Source organism: Cyprinodon variegatus, unplaced genomic scaffold (genome assembly GCF_000732505.1).
Source record: "Cyprinodon variegatus isolate N-32 unplaced genomic scaffold, C_variegatus-1.0 Scaffold40, whole genome shotgun sequence".
NCBI classification, from domain to species: domain Eukaryota; kingdom Metazoa; phylum Chordata; class Actinopteri; order Cyprinodontiformes; family Cyprinodontidae; genus Cyprinodon; species Cyprinodon variegatus.
The window spans coordinates 1337191-1352256 of NW_015150493.1; the positions used below are offsets into that span (position 1 = coordinate 1337191).

General features: G+C 38.4%; 1 protein-coding gene across 6 annotated transcripts in view; it reads right to left on the minus strand.

Annotated features, from left to right (window-relative positions):
* The window catches only part of rims1 (regulating synaptic membrane exocytosis 1), a 108716-nt gene that overhangs the window by 42360 nt on the left and 51290 nt on the right, over positions 1–15066 (minus strand). For 4 of the 6 annotated variants that reach the window (XM_015370000.1, XM_015369998.1, XM_015369996.1 and 1 more), the window contains exons 5-7: positions 7889–7954; positions 7322–7584; positions 3921–4594 (exon numbers count right to left, since the gene is read on the minus strand). In XM_015370000.1, coding sequence (XP_015225486.1) covers positions 3921–4594; positions 7322–7584; positions 7889–7954 — 1003 coding nt within the window. The remainder of the gene's footprint in view (positions 1–3920; positions 4595–7321; positions 7585–7888; positions 7955–15066) is intronic. The other 2 variants (XM_015370001.1, XM_015369997.1) reach the window with 1 other exon arrangement.

Here is a 15066-nt window from a genome sequence, read left to right on the forward strand (position 1 = left end):
GACCACCTTTAGTAGTGTTGTATGGGCGAAAGTGGCATCGGATGCAGGAGTTTGCTCTTTAATCGAAGGGTTGTCGGTTCAAGTCTCCAACTTAAAATGTCGTTGTGTCATTGGACAAGACACTTCTCCCACTTTGCCTACTTCTGGTGGTCAGAGGTGTACGGCAGCTTTGCTTTTTTCAGTGAGCTACAACGCTGCAGTGTACATGTGATGCAACTTTGAATGAAAAAGTACTAATAAGCTCTGATAAATACAGGCCAATTATGTAGTATTAATGATAACGCCCCTGCTTATGGACCAAACAGGCCTTGATGTTATAACTTAGATATAAATGTAACCCAGAGGTGGGATTCTTAGAGGACGCATGTTTCTGTGTCCAAATATGGTATTATGAAAGAAAAATAAGTCAATATATCAAATTAATATTTTAATCAAGACTGAAAAACAAGAACAATGCAGGATTATTCTGTTAGAATAAATCTTAGTTTAGTGCTGAAGCAACTACAACATTATTTTTCAAGTAAATAGAAAATAAAACTTACTTGATCAAAATAATGATACAGGACTTAATCATTGTTTTTATAAAAAAAAAAAGAATGAAAGAATAAACTAGGGCTGAAACAATCAGATTAATCGCTTATTGAAATAATCTTCAACTAATTCAGTAATCGAATAATCCTTAACTGGACAATAGAGATTTTAAAAGGCAGAGCAACCCGCTTAGAGCAGTAATTATATAAAAAAATTAAAATTATATATTTATATATGGATAAACATTTTGCCTTTAAGATAAAAAAATAAAATTTTGTCTGTTAAAATGTTCTATCCAGAATTTCTCAAGTAAAAAGCTTTTAGTTTCACCTGGTTTAAATATGTAAATAGTCTTCTTTAAGAAACCAGCAAGCTGTCTGGTTATTAATCGATTTATCAAAAAAAAGAAAATCAACAGATTAATCAAATTTCAAAATAAACGTTACTTGCAGCCCTAGAATAAACCCCTCAAAAAATGTAAAAATGGTTTGCATTGCTAATCTAACATAAGAGCTTTTAACACTGAAGAAAAGTTAAAAGATGCAGTCAAATGCCATGTGTATTAAGTGTTTGACCTCTCCCTCCCTGCTGTTTTAGAGGATCAGTCGTCCATGTCTGTGTGTTTCTATGCAGGAATATACAAGCACCTTTTTAAGAAGGAAAATATAAAAACAAACAGTGTTTTATTGTAGTGATCTCAGTCATTTGAATGGCTGGGTGCCTCGCTTCTGCCAGCACCTACGATACGCCTCTGACCCTGATCTCAGTGTGGAGCTAAAAAAGGCAACAGCCACACACAGCCACAGGGGCCTGTTTAAAACTCGGTCTGAAGAGACTCTCACCCTAAACATTCATTTCACCCCATCTGCTACTTAGAGCTGCACCTTTAATGGATTTCACTTTATAAATAAAATCAGTAAGGGAGGGGCTGGATATTGCAAATCAAAAATGTTTAAACCAGGAGGAACATAAATACAGATTTATTTGAGGGAAAATACCTATCCATACCTACCAAGTCTTGCGTAAAAAACCTACTACTCCTAAGCATGTTTATGTCTGTAGGTTAGCTCTAAGGTTCAATTATTTATCCTACCAGCACTAAAAACAATTAGCTGCAGCAGTATATTTTAATCTCAAACTTTAGCTATCCAAAAGTGGAACTATTAGATGGTCTCATGCAATTCCCGACATTGCAGCAATTCCTCCACACGGTCTGGCTATTATTGTTTCTGGACACACAAAATCATACTCTTCGGTGACAGCTGCCCTGCAACAGTGCATCAACCATTTTGGTGCATTCTGGGAATTGTAGTTTTGATCAAATTTGCACTGTGCATCTATAGGGAAGCAGTTGGCAGTAAAGTAACATGAACCCGCTCAAACCAAGCAAGGGTTAGAGATGCTTCTAAAGCTTCAATGTACAGTGTGGGTCAACCCTGGGATTTATAAAGGACGAACAGCCTCCGCTGCAGGCAAACTGCACATAATGTTAGACTGGTCCCGCACTGCACATCAGAATAGAGATGAGCACTGAGATCAGAATAACTGTTGTTGATTACAGTTTGAACTGACAATCGAATAATTAGAAAATGCTTTATGGACTGATGTACACTTTCTAGAATAACAACCACACACAGAGTAAGACATTTTTTTGACAATGCTGCAATATCCAACACAGAATCAGAAAATTTGTGGAAAAAAAAGTATAATCTCATAAAAAATAAAATAAAACAACAAAATTAACGTATTTAAAATGTACAATTTATATTATTTATAATTATTTATATTTATAATCTTATTGCTTTCCTATAGAAAGCTGACTTGACATGGCATGTGTTGTGAATTGGCGCTATATAAATAAACTGAATTGAATTGAACTGAATTGACTTACAGTGATTCATAATATAGATGTATTATAATTATTTTTCTATCTTTCTAAGCCTAACTGGAATTTGGAGCTGACTTTTGTAAAAACATAAGAAAAATACAAAAACTTCATCCTATGTTTATTGCAAGCCTAGAATCAGTGAATGTTTAATTCTCAATTAAAACTTCCTGTTGAACTTTAGGGGGGATGCAGGGTTTCTCTTCTGCAATTTGGACCGTGAATTTGAGAGCAATTGCACATGTCTGTTTTATATTGTTGTTTTGGTCATGACCATCAATACTAAGTTACTTTGCCATTATGCTCAATTCAATTCAATTCAGTTTATTTATATAGCGCCAAATTCACAACACATGTCATCTCAAGGCACTTTACAGTTCAACCAGATCATACAGTCAAATTGATACAAAGTTTTCTATCTAAGGAAAACCAGTTGATTGCATCGACTCATTGACTCAAATACAATCCCTCACACTAAGCATGCTTGTAGCGACAGTGGAGAGGAAAAACTCCCTTTTAACAGGAAGAAACCTCCAGCAGAACCAGGCTCAGTGTAAGCGGCCATCTGCCGAGGCCGACTGGGGTTCAAGGAGACGGAAGCAGAGACTCCCTGTCTCTGCTTCCCTCCCTGACACCTGTAACAATTTGTATCTATCTGTTTTTGTTATGCTGGTTCACAACTAGATTCTTCTGATAGCCTGTACTACATAGTTCTTCAGGGTGAAACCCAGAAAGAGTATCTACTATCAAAACAGGGAGAATGGTGGGCCGGTGGGCCGGTCTCAATTTCAGCGTGCGAGGGCCGGTCCTCCTTAAATCTTACCGACCCCAACCCTTACTCTCTGGCCGAAGCACCTGTGACAGTAAATTACTTTAGGAGCTCAAGAAGTAACACAATGTTAACTATCTAAATGATGCAAGCAGTATATACAGCTCCTCCTTGTCCTGCTAATCCTTGTGACGGTTTGCATATGGTGTAATTTTCTATTTCTTCAAACTGTAAAATCCTATTTCTTCAAACTGTAAAATTGTTGCAACAAACTAAATTATAATAAACTAAAATGCTTTCTTTAAACCAAACTACAATGTTCTTCTTATATTTATAAGTGGGCTGGTGTAGATGGAAAAACGCCAGGGCCGAAAATCGTTCCCAGTCCAAGCCAGTATGTTAGATTTAGAGGTGCAATGGTTTAAACATGTACCATAAAGTAGGATCATAACCACCAATACCAGATTGAAAGACTTCAGTGAGTGTCTGGATAATTTGTATGTATAGAAAATTAAAAAAAAACCTAAAAGGTGGGAATACAGTTGTGATATATAGTACAACAGACAGGCAATATAAGAAGGCTTTGATACTGTGGGAAAGAATTGCATTTCTATTTGATCAAAAAAATAAGGAAAGATGAAAATGTGCCGCAGATATCAGATTTAACAGCTATAAAAATGGAGACTAAACAGATTTAAGAAACTTATAATGTTTAAATAAACTAGAACAACTTACCCCTTTCACTTATGCTCTCAATTTCAGCATCTTCACAGCTACTGTACTCAGGCGTAGTTCCACCGTCTTCCTCTGAACTGCTGACACTGGTTTGTCTCTTCCCTCCAGCCCCCAGCCCCCGTTTTGATTTGTGGGGCCGTGGTGGAGGAGGCCGCAATGATTCAGACTGGTCAGAGCTTAGCGAATCGTTTCGCAGCATGCTTTCAGCCTTGTCCCGTTTGGTCCGTTTCACCCCAGCACCCTGGCCAAGACCCGTTTCAGGTCCCAAAGCTGAAGGTACTCTGAGTTCAGGAGGTGCTTTCTGTGAAACATCCTGTGCCCCGCCCACCGTCCTCTGTCCAAGTCGAGTAGCGTCCCCAAACTCTCGTGTCCCACTGCCTGTGCCACGACCCTGCCCAGGCAGCCCCCTGCCTCCTGATGAAAATGGCTCTGCTTGTCGAAGGGGACCTGCATTGTTGCCCACCTGCTGATAACCGCCATCCTCTGTCCTTCTTACACCAACACCACCCCCCAAAGGATCATGCTCCAGAGACCGTCCCTTCAACAGCCGGCCTTCCCTTCGCTCCCTCGACTCTCCTCGTAGGTCTCGATCCATGGAGACCTGGGTTTGCAGCCTAGGCTGGCCTGTCCGCCGCTCCCCCCGACCTGTTCCACCGCCTCCACGACCATTTCTCCTGAGGAGCAAGTAGAATTTATTATCAATCCAAAAAAATACAGTCAAATACAGCCTTATATAGAGATGCTTACCTTGAATGCCACTTTAATATTGCAAAGCAGCATATTATTAGCAACCATCAGAAATGCCTAATACCTGTGTTACCTCTTAAGACTTTTAACTTGTTTATTTAACCCCGAAAAAATGAATATATCAAAGCACTCAGTGAACAGATGTAACATATATGTATTTAGCATAAAGTCTCAAATATTGTCCAACTGCTCAAAATGTCAGGACTCCTGTCTTTGTGTTTGTGTTTCTGTGTTTGTCAGCCTCCTCACACACCTGCTGATGGTTTCCTCGTTAACAGAGTGTTCTTAAGCTGCTCACTGACACTGCCTTGACACCAGAGTGTTTGCCAGTTTTGGGTACTCTAGCCAAGCTGAGTTTTGCTGAGTCAAACTGAGTTCTAGTCAACCCGAGTTTTAACTTTGTTTTTTTGTCTTTGCCTCTCAGCAGGACGTCATCCTGCAAACTGGATTTTTCGGACCTTCTCTCCCTGGAGGGATGAACTGAGCTACAAACTGAGCTGGGGTTCAAACAGAAGGTTTGGATCCACTTTCCCCAAGAGATCGTTTGAGCTTCACACTGAGAAAGGGATTTATCTCCACTACGACCTGTTCAAGTACCACAGAATATCTGAGAGCCAGTCAGTTTCTCCGTTCACCTATAACAACCACATTCTGGGTAAACCCTGTTCCGCCCTCCACCAAATCAGACAAACACTGGATCTACACTCACCGGCCACTTTATTAGGTACACCTGTCCAACTGCTCGTTAACACTTAATTTCTAAGCAGCCAATCACATGGCGGCAACTCAGCGCATTTAGGCATGTAGACATGGTCAAGACAATCTCCTGCAGTTCAAACCGAGCATCAGTATGGGGAAGAAAGGAGATTTGAGTGACTTTGAACGTGGCATGATTGTTGGTGCCAGAAGGGCTGGTCTGAGTATTTCAGAAACTGCTGATCTACTGGGATTTTCACGCACAACCATCTCTAGGGTTTACAGAGAATGGTCCGAAAAAGAAAAACATCCAGTGAGCGGCAGTTCTGTGGGCGGAAATGCCTTGTTGATGCCAGAGGTCAGAGGAGAATGGCCAGACTGGTTCGAGCTGATAGAAGGGCAACAGTGACTCAAATAACCACCCGTTACAACCAAGGTGGGCAGAAGAGCATCTCTGAACGCACAGTACGTCGAACTTTGAGGCAGATGGGCTACAGCAGCAGAAGACCACACCGGGTGCCACTCCTTTCAGCTAAGAACAGGAAACTGAGGCTACAATTTGCACAAGCTCATCGAAATTGGACAATAGAAGATTGGAAAAACGTTGCCTGGTCTGATGAGTCTCGATTTCTGCTGCGACATTCAGATGGTAGGGTCAGAATTTGGCGTCTACACCATGAAAGCATGGATCCATCCTGCCTTATATCAACGGTTCAGGCTGGTGGTGGTGGTGTCATGGTGTGGGGAATATTTTCTTGGCACTCTTTGGGCCCCTTGGTACTAATTGAGCATCGTTGCAACGCCACAGCCTACCTGAGTATTGTTGCTGACCATGTCCATCCCTTTTTGACCATAATGTACCTAACTTCTGATGGCTACTTTCAGCAGGATAATGTGCCGTGTCATAAAGCTGGAATCATCTCAGACTGGTTTCTTGAACATGACAATGAGTTCACTGTACTCAAATGGCCTCCACAGTCACCAGATCTCAATCCAATAGAGCATCTTTATGATGTGGTGGAACGGGAGATTCGCATCATGGATGTGCAGCCGACAAATCTGCGGCAACTGTGTGATGCCATCATGTCAATATGGACCAAACTCCCTGAGGAATGCTTCCAGCACCTTGTTGGATCTATGCCACCAAGAATTGAGGCAGTTATGGAGGCAAAAGGGGGTCCAACCCGTTACTAGCATGGGGTACCTAATAAAGTGGCCGGTGAGTGTACAGCATACAGACTGGAGTCAAGGATTCAACAACTTCTCTGGAAACGTGAGTCAGCAACCAAATCCTCTTCTTCAAGTTCACATGTCAAATTTCCCACTGAGCCTGAACTAACCGCTGTGTCTTCCCCTCACTTTTCAGTTCTGGTTGAGCAGTGTTCAGAGCAACAATTCTCTCTGAATTATCTCTTCAATAAAACCTGTTAAACCTTTTCCCTTGTCTCCCTGTTTGGTCTTCTGCATTTGGGTCTGAACCTTAGAAAAATCATGACACAAAAAAGGAAACCCTTTATTTGTGGGATGCACAGTACAATCTTCACAGCATATCTGGGAAAATTTATTTCACTTTATGAGCATAATCTCAGTAAAACCTTTTTTGAATAATCTAGCTTTTAAGTAACTGAGTAACTAAAAAAATACCTGACGGACTGGAGAAATATTTTTCCTCTAGATCCAGACCTTCTACAGTCTAATTTTCCTTAGATGTGAAGTTTGAAAAGCTTTTTCTACAGACATCTGAAGGGTTTTATGTTCTGAAGGATGCAAGGATGTCCGGATGGCAGATTCACATTATGCGTTTTGTAGTAAACAACGGAAACAATCGTATAAAAACAAAGTGGTCGCTAAAACAACTTCTTCATCAGATCCAGTTTCAGAAACTGAAACCACAGAACATATGTGATTTCTATCTGAGTGGCATACATGTATTTCGTGCTTTTGTCCCTCCATCTTACCTGTCCCGTGGTGGCTCACTTAGCGACCGAGCATCTGTACCAGGGGTGGTCCCCAGTACACCTGCTTGGTCTTGGATAGTCCCAGTGGAGCCTGTGGGTGCTTGGGAGTGAGATCTCAGCTTATCTCCGGACACTTGGCACACAGACGGCTCACTGACAGCAGAACCGAGACTAGAGGCCTTCCCGGGAGGACCAGTGAACCACTCTCCTGGCTTGGTGAGGATCTCCTGCTGCTTTCTGCAGTTATTGCACACCCATATCACCTAGAGAACACAGAATGCCTCCATCAGCCATCATGCAACCAGAACATATATGATAATGAAATAAAACACATCCCCTTACAGATAGCTTGGGATGAAAAGGTGTTATGGAAATATGTTTCACTGCAACAACTGAAAGCAAAATGACAGTTTGCCACAATCTCATTTGAAGCCAAGCGCCCACTGCTGTCAAACAGGAAATGGAACAGTGTTCTTCCTAAAGAGCTGCACTTGTGCAGTAAGCCATTTAGGGGAAAAAATAAAGGCTTTTATGGAAGCTTTTTAAGATAAAGGATGGCAAACATACCAGGGAGCAGCTTGATTCTCCCACTGTGGGCTGCCTTTGGCCACCAAATGAAGAACAGAGAGCCAACTGTTAAATTAAAGGACACTAGGATTACTGTCAAAATAACATCTCCAGTTCTCCTTCTAATTCTGTTATCGCACATATGTACACCAACTGTACACTGGCTGCAGACTGCAGAGGAGAGTCCAAATTCACTTTTATCTCGTGATGAAACATTTGGTGGGTATTCAAACTATTACTGCTCTATTTTCAGGCATGGTTAAAAAAAAAATTTAAATAAAAACATTTTTCAGTTCAAGGGCTCCACATTCACTAAACCCAATTGTTCATCACAACAAGATAAGGCCAAAATGGAAGAGCTGCACATGAAAAACTTAGTCCACCTGACAATTTAACAGCAGCATGCAGAGAAGCTTTAGCAGCAATATGTCTCAGAAATCATTTACTGTTGGAGAATGTTAGATTGTAAAGTTGTTTCTGGACAACTTCAGAGATTGTAAAAATGTGTCTGGGTTCTGTAAATAACTAAGTTTAGACCAACCATCCACTGTTGGACAAGAGGACACACAATTGGCTCCAGAATACTTTAGCAGAAGGAGGATTTAATAGTCAGTTCAATCAGTGCAAGGTAGCCAGGTTCTGTTACTAGCAAAGAGGCCAAAATCATCACCTTTCCACCAACATGATCTACAACTGGTTTAAGGTTTCATCTTTCGTTCTTTAGCAAACTGAATACTTTGCCTTGCAAACAGTTCTTAATGTGTTTAATGTATCGAGTCTTTCAGGGTTCATTCACATGCAGTTTTGCAAACCTAAGTGTTATTTATTTTATTTTCTTTTTTTAACCACAGGATAGTTACAAGCATGTCTGGCACGATTCCAAGTAAAGGCTGGGGCCCATGTAAATACCCAGGTAATACTGGCTTGTTGGGAAAAAAAACAGGACTTTTGTTCTGCAAAGCCAAAAATTTTTTTTTATATCTTTCCTTTACAAGATGCATCCTAAACATATTAAGATAAAGTTTAGATAACACTAACAAATACTATCTTAGCAGCAAATGGTTTTTAATAGTATTTTAGAAAATAATTTTGTTTTAATGAGTTTTCTCAAAGTTATCCAAATGAAATCAGGTGTGTTCTTCTACACTTTTAGGTAGATATGATCTTGTAAAGAAGGTTTTTTTTTTTATTATCAGGTCTTAAAACCATATAATAAATGTATACGTAAATGCATGACTTACACTATGATTTTTATTTATTTTATTGTTTTTAGGGAAGGATAGTGCATTTCCAGATTTGCCATGTAACCCCTTGCCTATATCCCCAACAATGTCAAAGAATATCACATTGGAGAATCTGGCCACACTCTAAAATAGTCAAAGTGAGCCTCAGTGATCTGGTGAACATTGAGAGTCAGATTGGGGAAGTTGGGATAGACTGAGGAAGTGAGAAAGACACAATGAGAGGATGGAGAAGCTGAGCCAGAGGACAGTAGATTCAGTCCCACTCCTGCAGCCACCAGGGTTCTCATTACACCTGAACACTCCCCGATGACTCTTTAAAGAGAGCTAAAATAAAATACTCTGCCATCAGTCACCCCCATCTCCTCCTCTTACCATCTCTCCTCTTTCTGCACCTTTTCTAACCCCTGCTTTCCCCTTCCATTTCTCCCTCCTCCAAATTGCTTTTGATTAAAGCTACAAAAGCCGAGGAGAAAACAGCTTTACACCAACGCAGCTATATTTATCCTGCCAAACACCCCAGCACCACCAGGGAGAGAGAGTGAAAACATGTGCATACACACACACAGTCAACAAAGAAAGCAAAACACCACCTCATGTGGGACGTTATGGCTTCGGTAAAAGCATCTACCAATCTGTGATTTTTCTGCAGCCGGACAAACAAGGTGGACAGCAGCCAGAGCAGAGCCAGTCTACAGATACTGAAGGAACTAACCAGAGCTTCTTCACTTCTGCTTTGATTTTATAAGAGAGCATAAGAACATATTTTTAATAAATCCTAAAAATCTGGAACATCAGCCACATTTTGCTGTGTAATCTTTTTGTTTTTAAGCTTAAATAGCTACTTCTGAGAATAAAGTGCAAATATCCTTTTGAAAGTTATCAACTCTTTATTGCAGTAAATCTCCTTTGGAAAAGAGGAAAATTCAAGCCTCTAATTTAGATGTTTTAATTTTTTTCAAAAAAATCTTAACTTCAATCTCAACTTAAATATAGTCCTTGGTAGCAGAATTATCAGTACACCTCCCCCAGTCTTTTTAATATACATGCAACAGATTAATCATGGTTTTAAAACCATTCAACATAAGACCGAATTTTCTTCACTCCTCAAAATGGAAAAGATATAAAAACTGTTGGTCTGATCTAAGTTTAAAGACAATAGCATGCTATGAACCAACTTCTAGATGATCTAAACAGATCACCATCTGCTTTTTTCTCCAACCTTGTGAAATATTATAGACGAAGGCATTAACATTTATGTAAATGTGACCCACACTCCAAGTGCAAACCTGAAACCCAACATAGCTATAATTTATGTAACATGATTATGTTTCAGGGTTCCTGAGCCTTTAACCAGATACGTTCATTTATTTGTTATATATGCCAAAAATATTGAGGTTATTAATTAATTATTATGGAAAGCTGGTAGTTCTCACAGGAGGATCAGGATGATTGGAAGGGTTCATTGGACTGAATGAAGTTGGGCTTTTCCTTATTTTTCTAAAAAAAAAAACAGGAAGTCAGTCGTCAGTTTATCCTTCACATTAGGTAACTGAGTTCATTATATTTATATATAATTTTAATCCTGTTTATTACAATTAGTTGAAACAAGGGTCAGCCTCCACATGAGTCTACAGAAAGACATTTGGGTTTAGTCATACAAATCTCCACATCACAGCTTAAAATCTAGAATTGTATTATTCCTCCCACTTCCTTAGTAATTTCTAAGAACAAAAGAATCCACCTGAAGATCGCTTGACACTGATTCTCAAATCTGAAGCATAAACAGAATTATCAACTGAAGACAAACAAAAAAATATTAAATTGAAAAAAGGTTTAAGACTCCAAAAATCATGTCTCCTAATCCAATACGGCGTCAAAATTGTTTAAGCTTAGCAAAAGCTGCAATATATCATCCCTTAGAAATTTAAAAACTTGTATAGTTGAGAATCTGTCCTCTTTAGTTTTAGCATCCAATGCTACATGTAATCATTACCTAAAACACATCCTGTTGTGTTATCAAGATAAGTTAGCATGGACAGTGAAGCAGTACAGGATGAACTCTAAAACCCGCAGGATGGCAACCCTTGAGGACCAACTTTGGGCATGCCTGATTAAAATTTTTGCTTGCGTATACCTTTATATAACAAAAATACTATTTAGTTTAGGTAAATAAACAGTAAACATTTAAGGAATTTAAATGAAGGACATTCTGAAGATTTAGGTTTATTTAGGTTTTTGTAAAAAAAAAAAAAAATGCAGCAGATTAAGGTAGAAGGTTTGCTTTCTTTAATAAAGGTATAGATTTCCCTATTAAACAGAAGAGACCAGATTTAACATTGTAGGAACACTAAATTAGACTTGCATTTAACTGATATTATATTATAAATAGTTCTGTTTGTATTATTCTTTGTGATGTCGGTCATGTTTTGGATGTCTACAAGTGTGAAATGTATGTTGTTAAAAGCTTGAACAATGGAATTCCCATTGTGGATGAATAATGTTTTGTTCCATTCTATCGGGAGAAAATTAAGTGGAAGGAAAAAGTGTAGTATTAAATGTTTCTAAAGCAACAACAAAAGACACAGACTTGACAGGGTTGGAAAGATAATCCCGTTGAAGTAGTAGGGGAGATTAATAGAGTCAGAGATTTAAATGCCTCCACAAAGCTGCATTCAAGGAGTCTGCAAACAACTACTGCATGTATTGTGTTTAGCCATTCCTGAAGCAGGTACCATAACAGAATGATTACCTCTGTCTTCAGGATTAGGCTCCTGCCCACAAAGTCATGGTATTATTAACTAGAATCACACATTGAAGGAAAATGCACATCTTTAGGGGCAATTTTTTTTCAAATCTCCATTATTACTCAGTTAAAATAATATGAATTTCAGTATTGATATAAATAAACTTGATCAGATTTTTCCTACATTTAAGCAGCCCTAAATCTGACAGTTACCAGCTCAATCAAAGGAGCAATATTTATCAGACTGATGGATGGACAAGAAAAAAAGGAACAGTTGATATTAAAAGCAGAGTAGAAACAGTGAGTAACTGATACAGCTTTTAATTAATTCAGATTTTAAAAAAGTGCTGCCGTGATTCAAATTTCATCAAAGTAGAAAGTGTGAGCAAAACACAACCTTTAAAAGGTGGGATGTAAATTAAGGAACACTGAGGCAGAAGGTGCTAAAAAACAAAAGTGAACAACAAGGTGCCAGGTACATGATCCATGCAGTTAATGCAAATAAAATTATTATTATGGTTTTTGAATGCCAGAAATTCACAAAGAGTCTTACTGAATGTTGTACTTTACTTGAAAATCTTTTTTTCTGATCCAAGGGAAATCTGTATGCTCATGATGAGCATATAACTCAAAGAAAAGCTAATATAGTTTACCCTTATTGAAAGGATTGTGATGTGGCTGAACAAACGGCAGTCTAGTGGGGATTTGGACTTGTGAGATGTTCTTTTTTAAGGACTCATTTAATCTCTCATTGATTGTTGTATTTGATCACACTGCGATAATGAAACAGAGCAGCCTGACAGACGGCACGCTCAAGCACATTAAGGAACAGGCTTACATTCAAACATATACGTCACATAAAAAAAAAAAAAAAACATCCATGCAGTTAAATATAAGCACAAGGGCAATGATGCATAAATGTACATACATCTGTAAAGCAGGAGCAATGCATCACATGATGATGTAGTGGGCCAACTAGCCACAAAATGAGTTTATGAGTGAAGGAGTGAACAGTGAGCAAGAGAGAATAGCTTCTCCACAGATGGAAACTAGGACACCAAACCCCTGTGTATGTGTGTGTGCTTGCTTCCTGCTGCTTCTGCATGCATTTGTGCATGTCCATCTGCGTAAACGTATCAGTCTAGGAGCATGACTATGCACTTGAATCCCATTGCTTGTGAGATAAAAATGAATAATCCAGGAGTCGCACAAGGTCTGTTTGGTTACCATGGAAAATTAGATCATTTGAACCCATTGAAATTAGAATTTGGTTTTCTTTTTATCCATTATGAACATCCTAATATCAGTAATGGTTTTTCAAGTTTTTTGCAAAAGAAAGCAGATCTGCAGTCATTGTAACAGAGATCTTAAAAAAAAACAGGTAACGCATTTAAATACTAAAATGGTGGAAACTATATTTAAAGAAAAGAAAACAGAGCAACAGCAAAGACTTTGGAGTGGTTTATAACTGGGTGAGGCCAGTGTAAGGTAAAGAGTTTTTTGTGAAGTTTGCTGAGGATATTTTTCCATTTGTTACGAAGGAAGAACGATGCAAAGCAACATCGTAAAAGTGAGTCGAGAATTAAACGCACTGCAGTAAAACCCTCGCCTTATTTTGCTTTTATCATTACCAGCAATGCCCTCATTTACACTCTTTTTAGATATCATAAGAAAACCAAATAAAAAATGTTTTAGTAAAAATATTAGAATAACAGAAACCTATAAAAACGGATAATCAGATGGCAGGTACAGGAAATCTTAACTCAGTATTGCCTTATAAGAAAACAGTATCATTTTAATATGCATTGGAGTAGATGGTGACAGAACGTGAGTGTGAAGAGGATCACTGGGAGCTCATGTGAAATTGCATCCAAACCTGCAGCTGTGCTTCCTTTACCTCCCTTTCAATATTAAAATAGTTCAAACCCATAAAATTAGGTTAACAACTCAACACAATCTTAGAGAAATGTTATATACAAGGAAAAGTAGAAGTATTCTGACCAGTAAGGGATTCTGTATAAAATCATCCTTAATATGGTGATACAGAGGAAAAAATGCTTGGAAGAGAAATTGAAACAGTTTTGTAAGGAGGTAACTATGGGACAGCTTTATCACCCTTTAACATCACTTTAAAATGCTAATCATTTCAGAAGAAATCAGCTAATTTTATGATATATGATATATTATGATACATACATTAATTAAACAGATACACAAAGAAAACCTTTATGGTTCTCTTTCAGCCACTACATACAGCAAAAAGCAACATAAAGCAACAACCCATCCGCCTGCCTTACATGTAGCCTGTAGGTGCTTGCTTCCAAACCTAAGAGAGGACTTTTTAATGTGAGCCCTTTCCTGATCAACCGATTGGCTACCTTAAGCTTTTAGGTCTATTTTAGATTTTCAAACTACGTTTTGTAACAAATTTCTACAGGTTTAGAACTATTACTTTTCTTCACTTACCTTGCATTTAGCATTGTTGTTGCAATGCAATGTGGGATTATTTTTTCGCCTGTACACAGAGGGATGCATTATGTTCTGATATGTTCTGATGTGAGTAAGATCACATCATGGTACTCTGAGCGTTTTTACCCTAGATGCTTACTTAGAATTAGAACAGTAATTTGACTGCAAGTGATAAAGTTTCACAAATACAGACAAGTACGCATATTGAGAAACAATAAGTTCCTTTTGGAAACTTTTCTATCATTGACGTTGTACTGAGAAGTCCGTGTCAATCAGGTTTAAAAAAGTTGGTCATTAAAGGAATTTTGTATAAGAGCAAAAACTCCTCCTTTAAGATATGCATGTTGCTTCCAATGCATTAGTAAGTGTGTGCTTGGATCAGCATTGTAAAGTGAATTGTTTGTATTTTAGTTTTCTTTCGCAGTGTTTTCACATCTACTAACCCACTAAAAGAATGTATATTAAATCCATAAACCTCTTTGAATGGTCAGAAAATAAGTAGTTTAGATAACCAGACAGTAGATTCTAAAACAAAAAATCCGATTTAGTAGAAGTGAAGATAAAACCATCCTTATAGAGTTCTGCACTATTATTTTTGAAACTTGAATGATGAGGACATTTAAAACAAAGCAAAAAAGTAAAGATTTTTTGATCTGGGTGTGATTTATCACTCCTGGTGCATCATTTGGGACATGATGTTTGCCTATATAGACAAGTCCTGT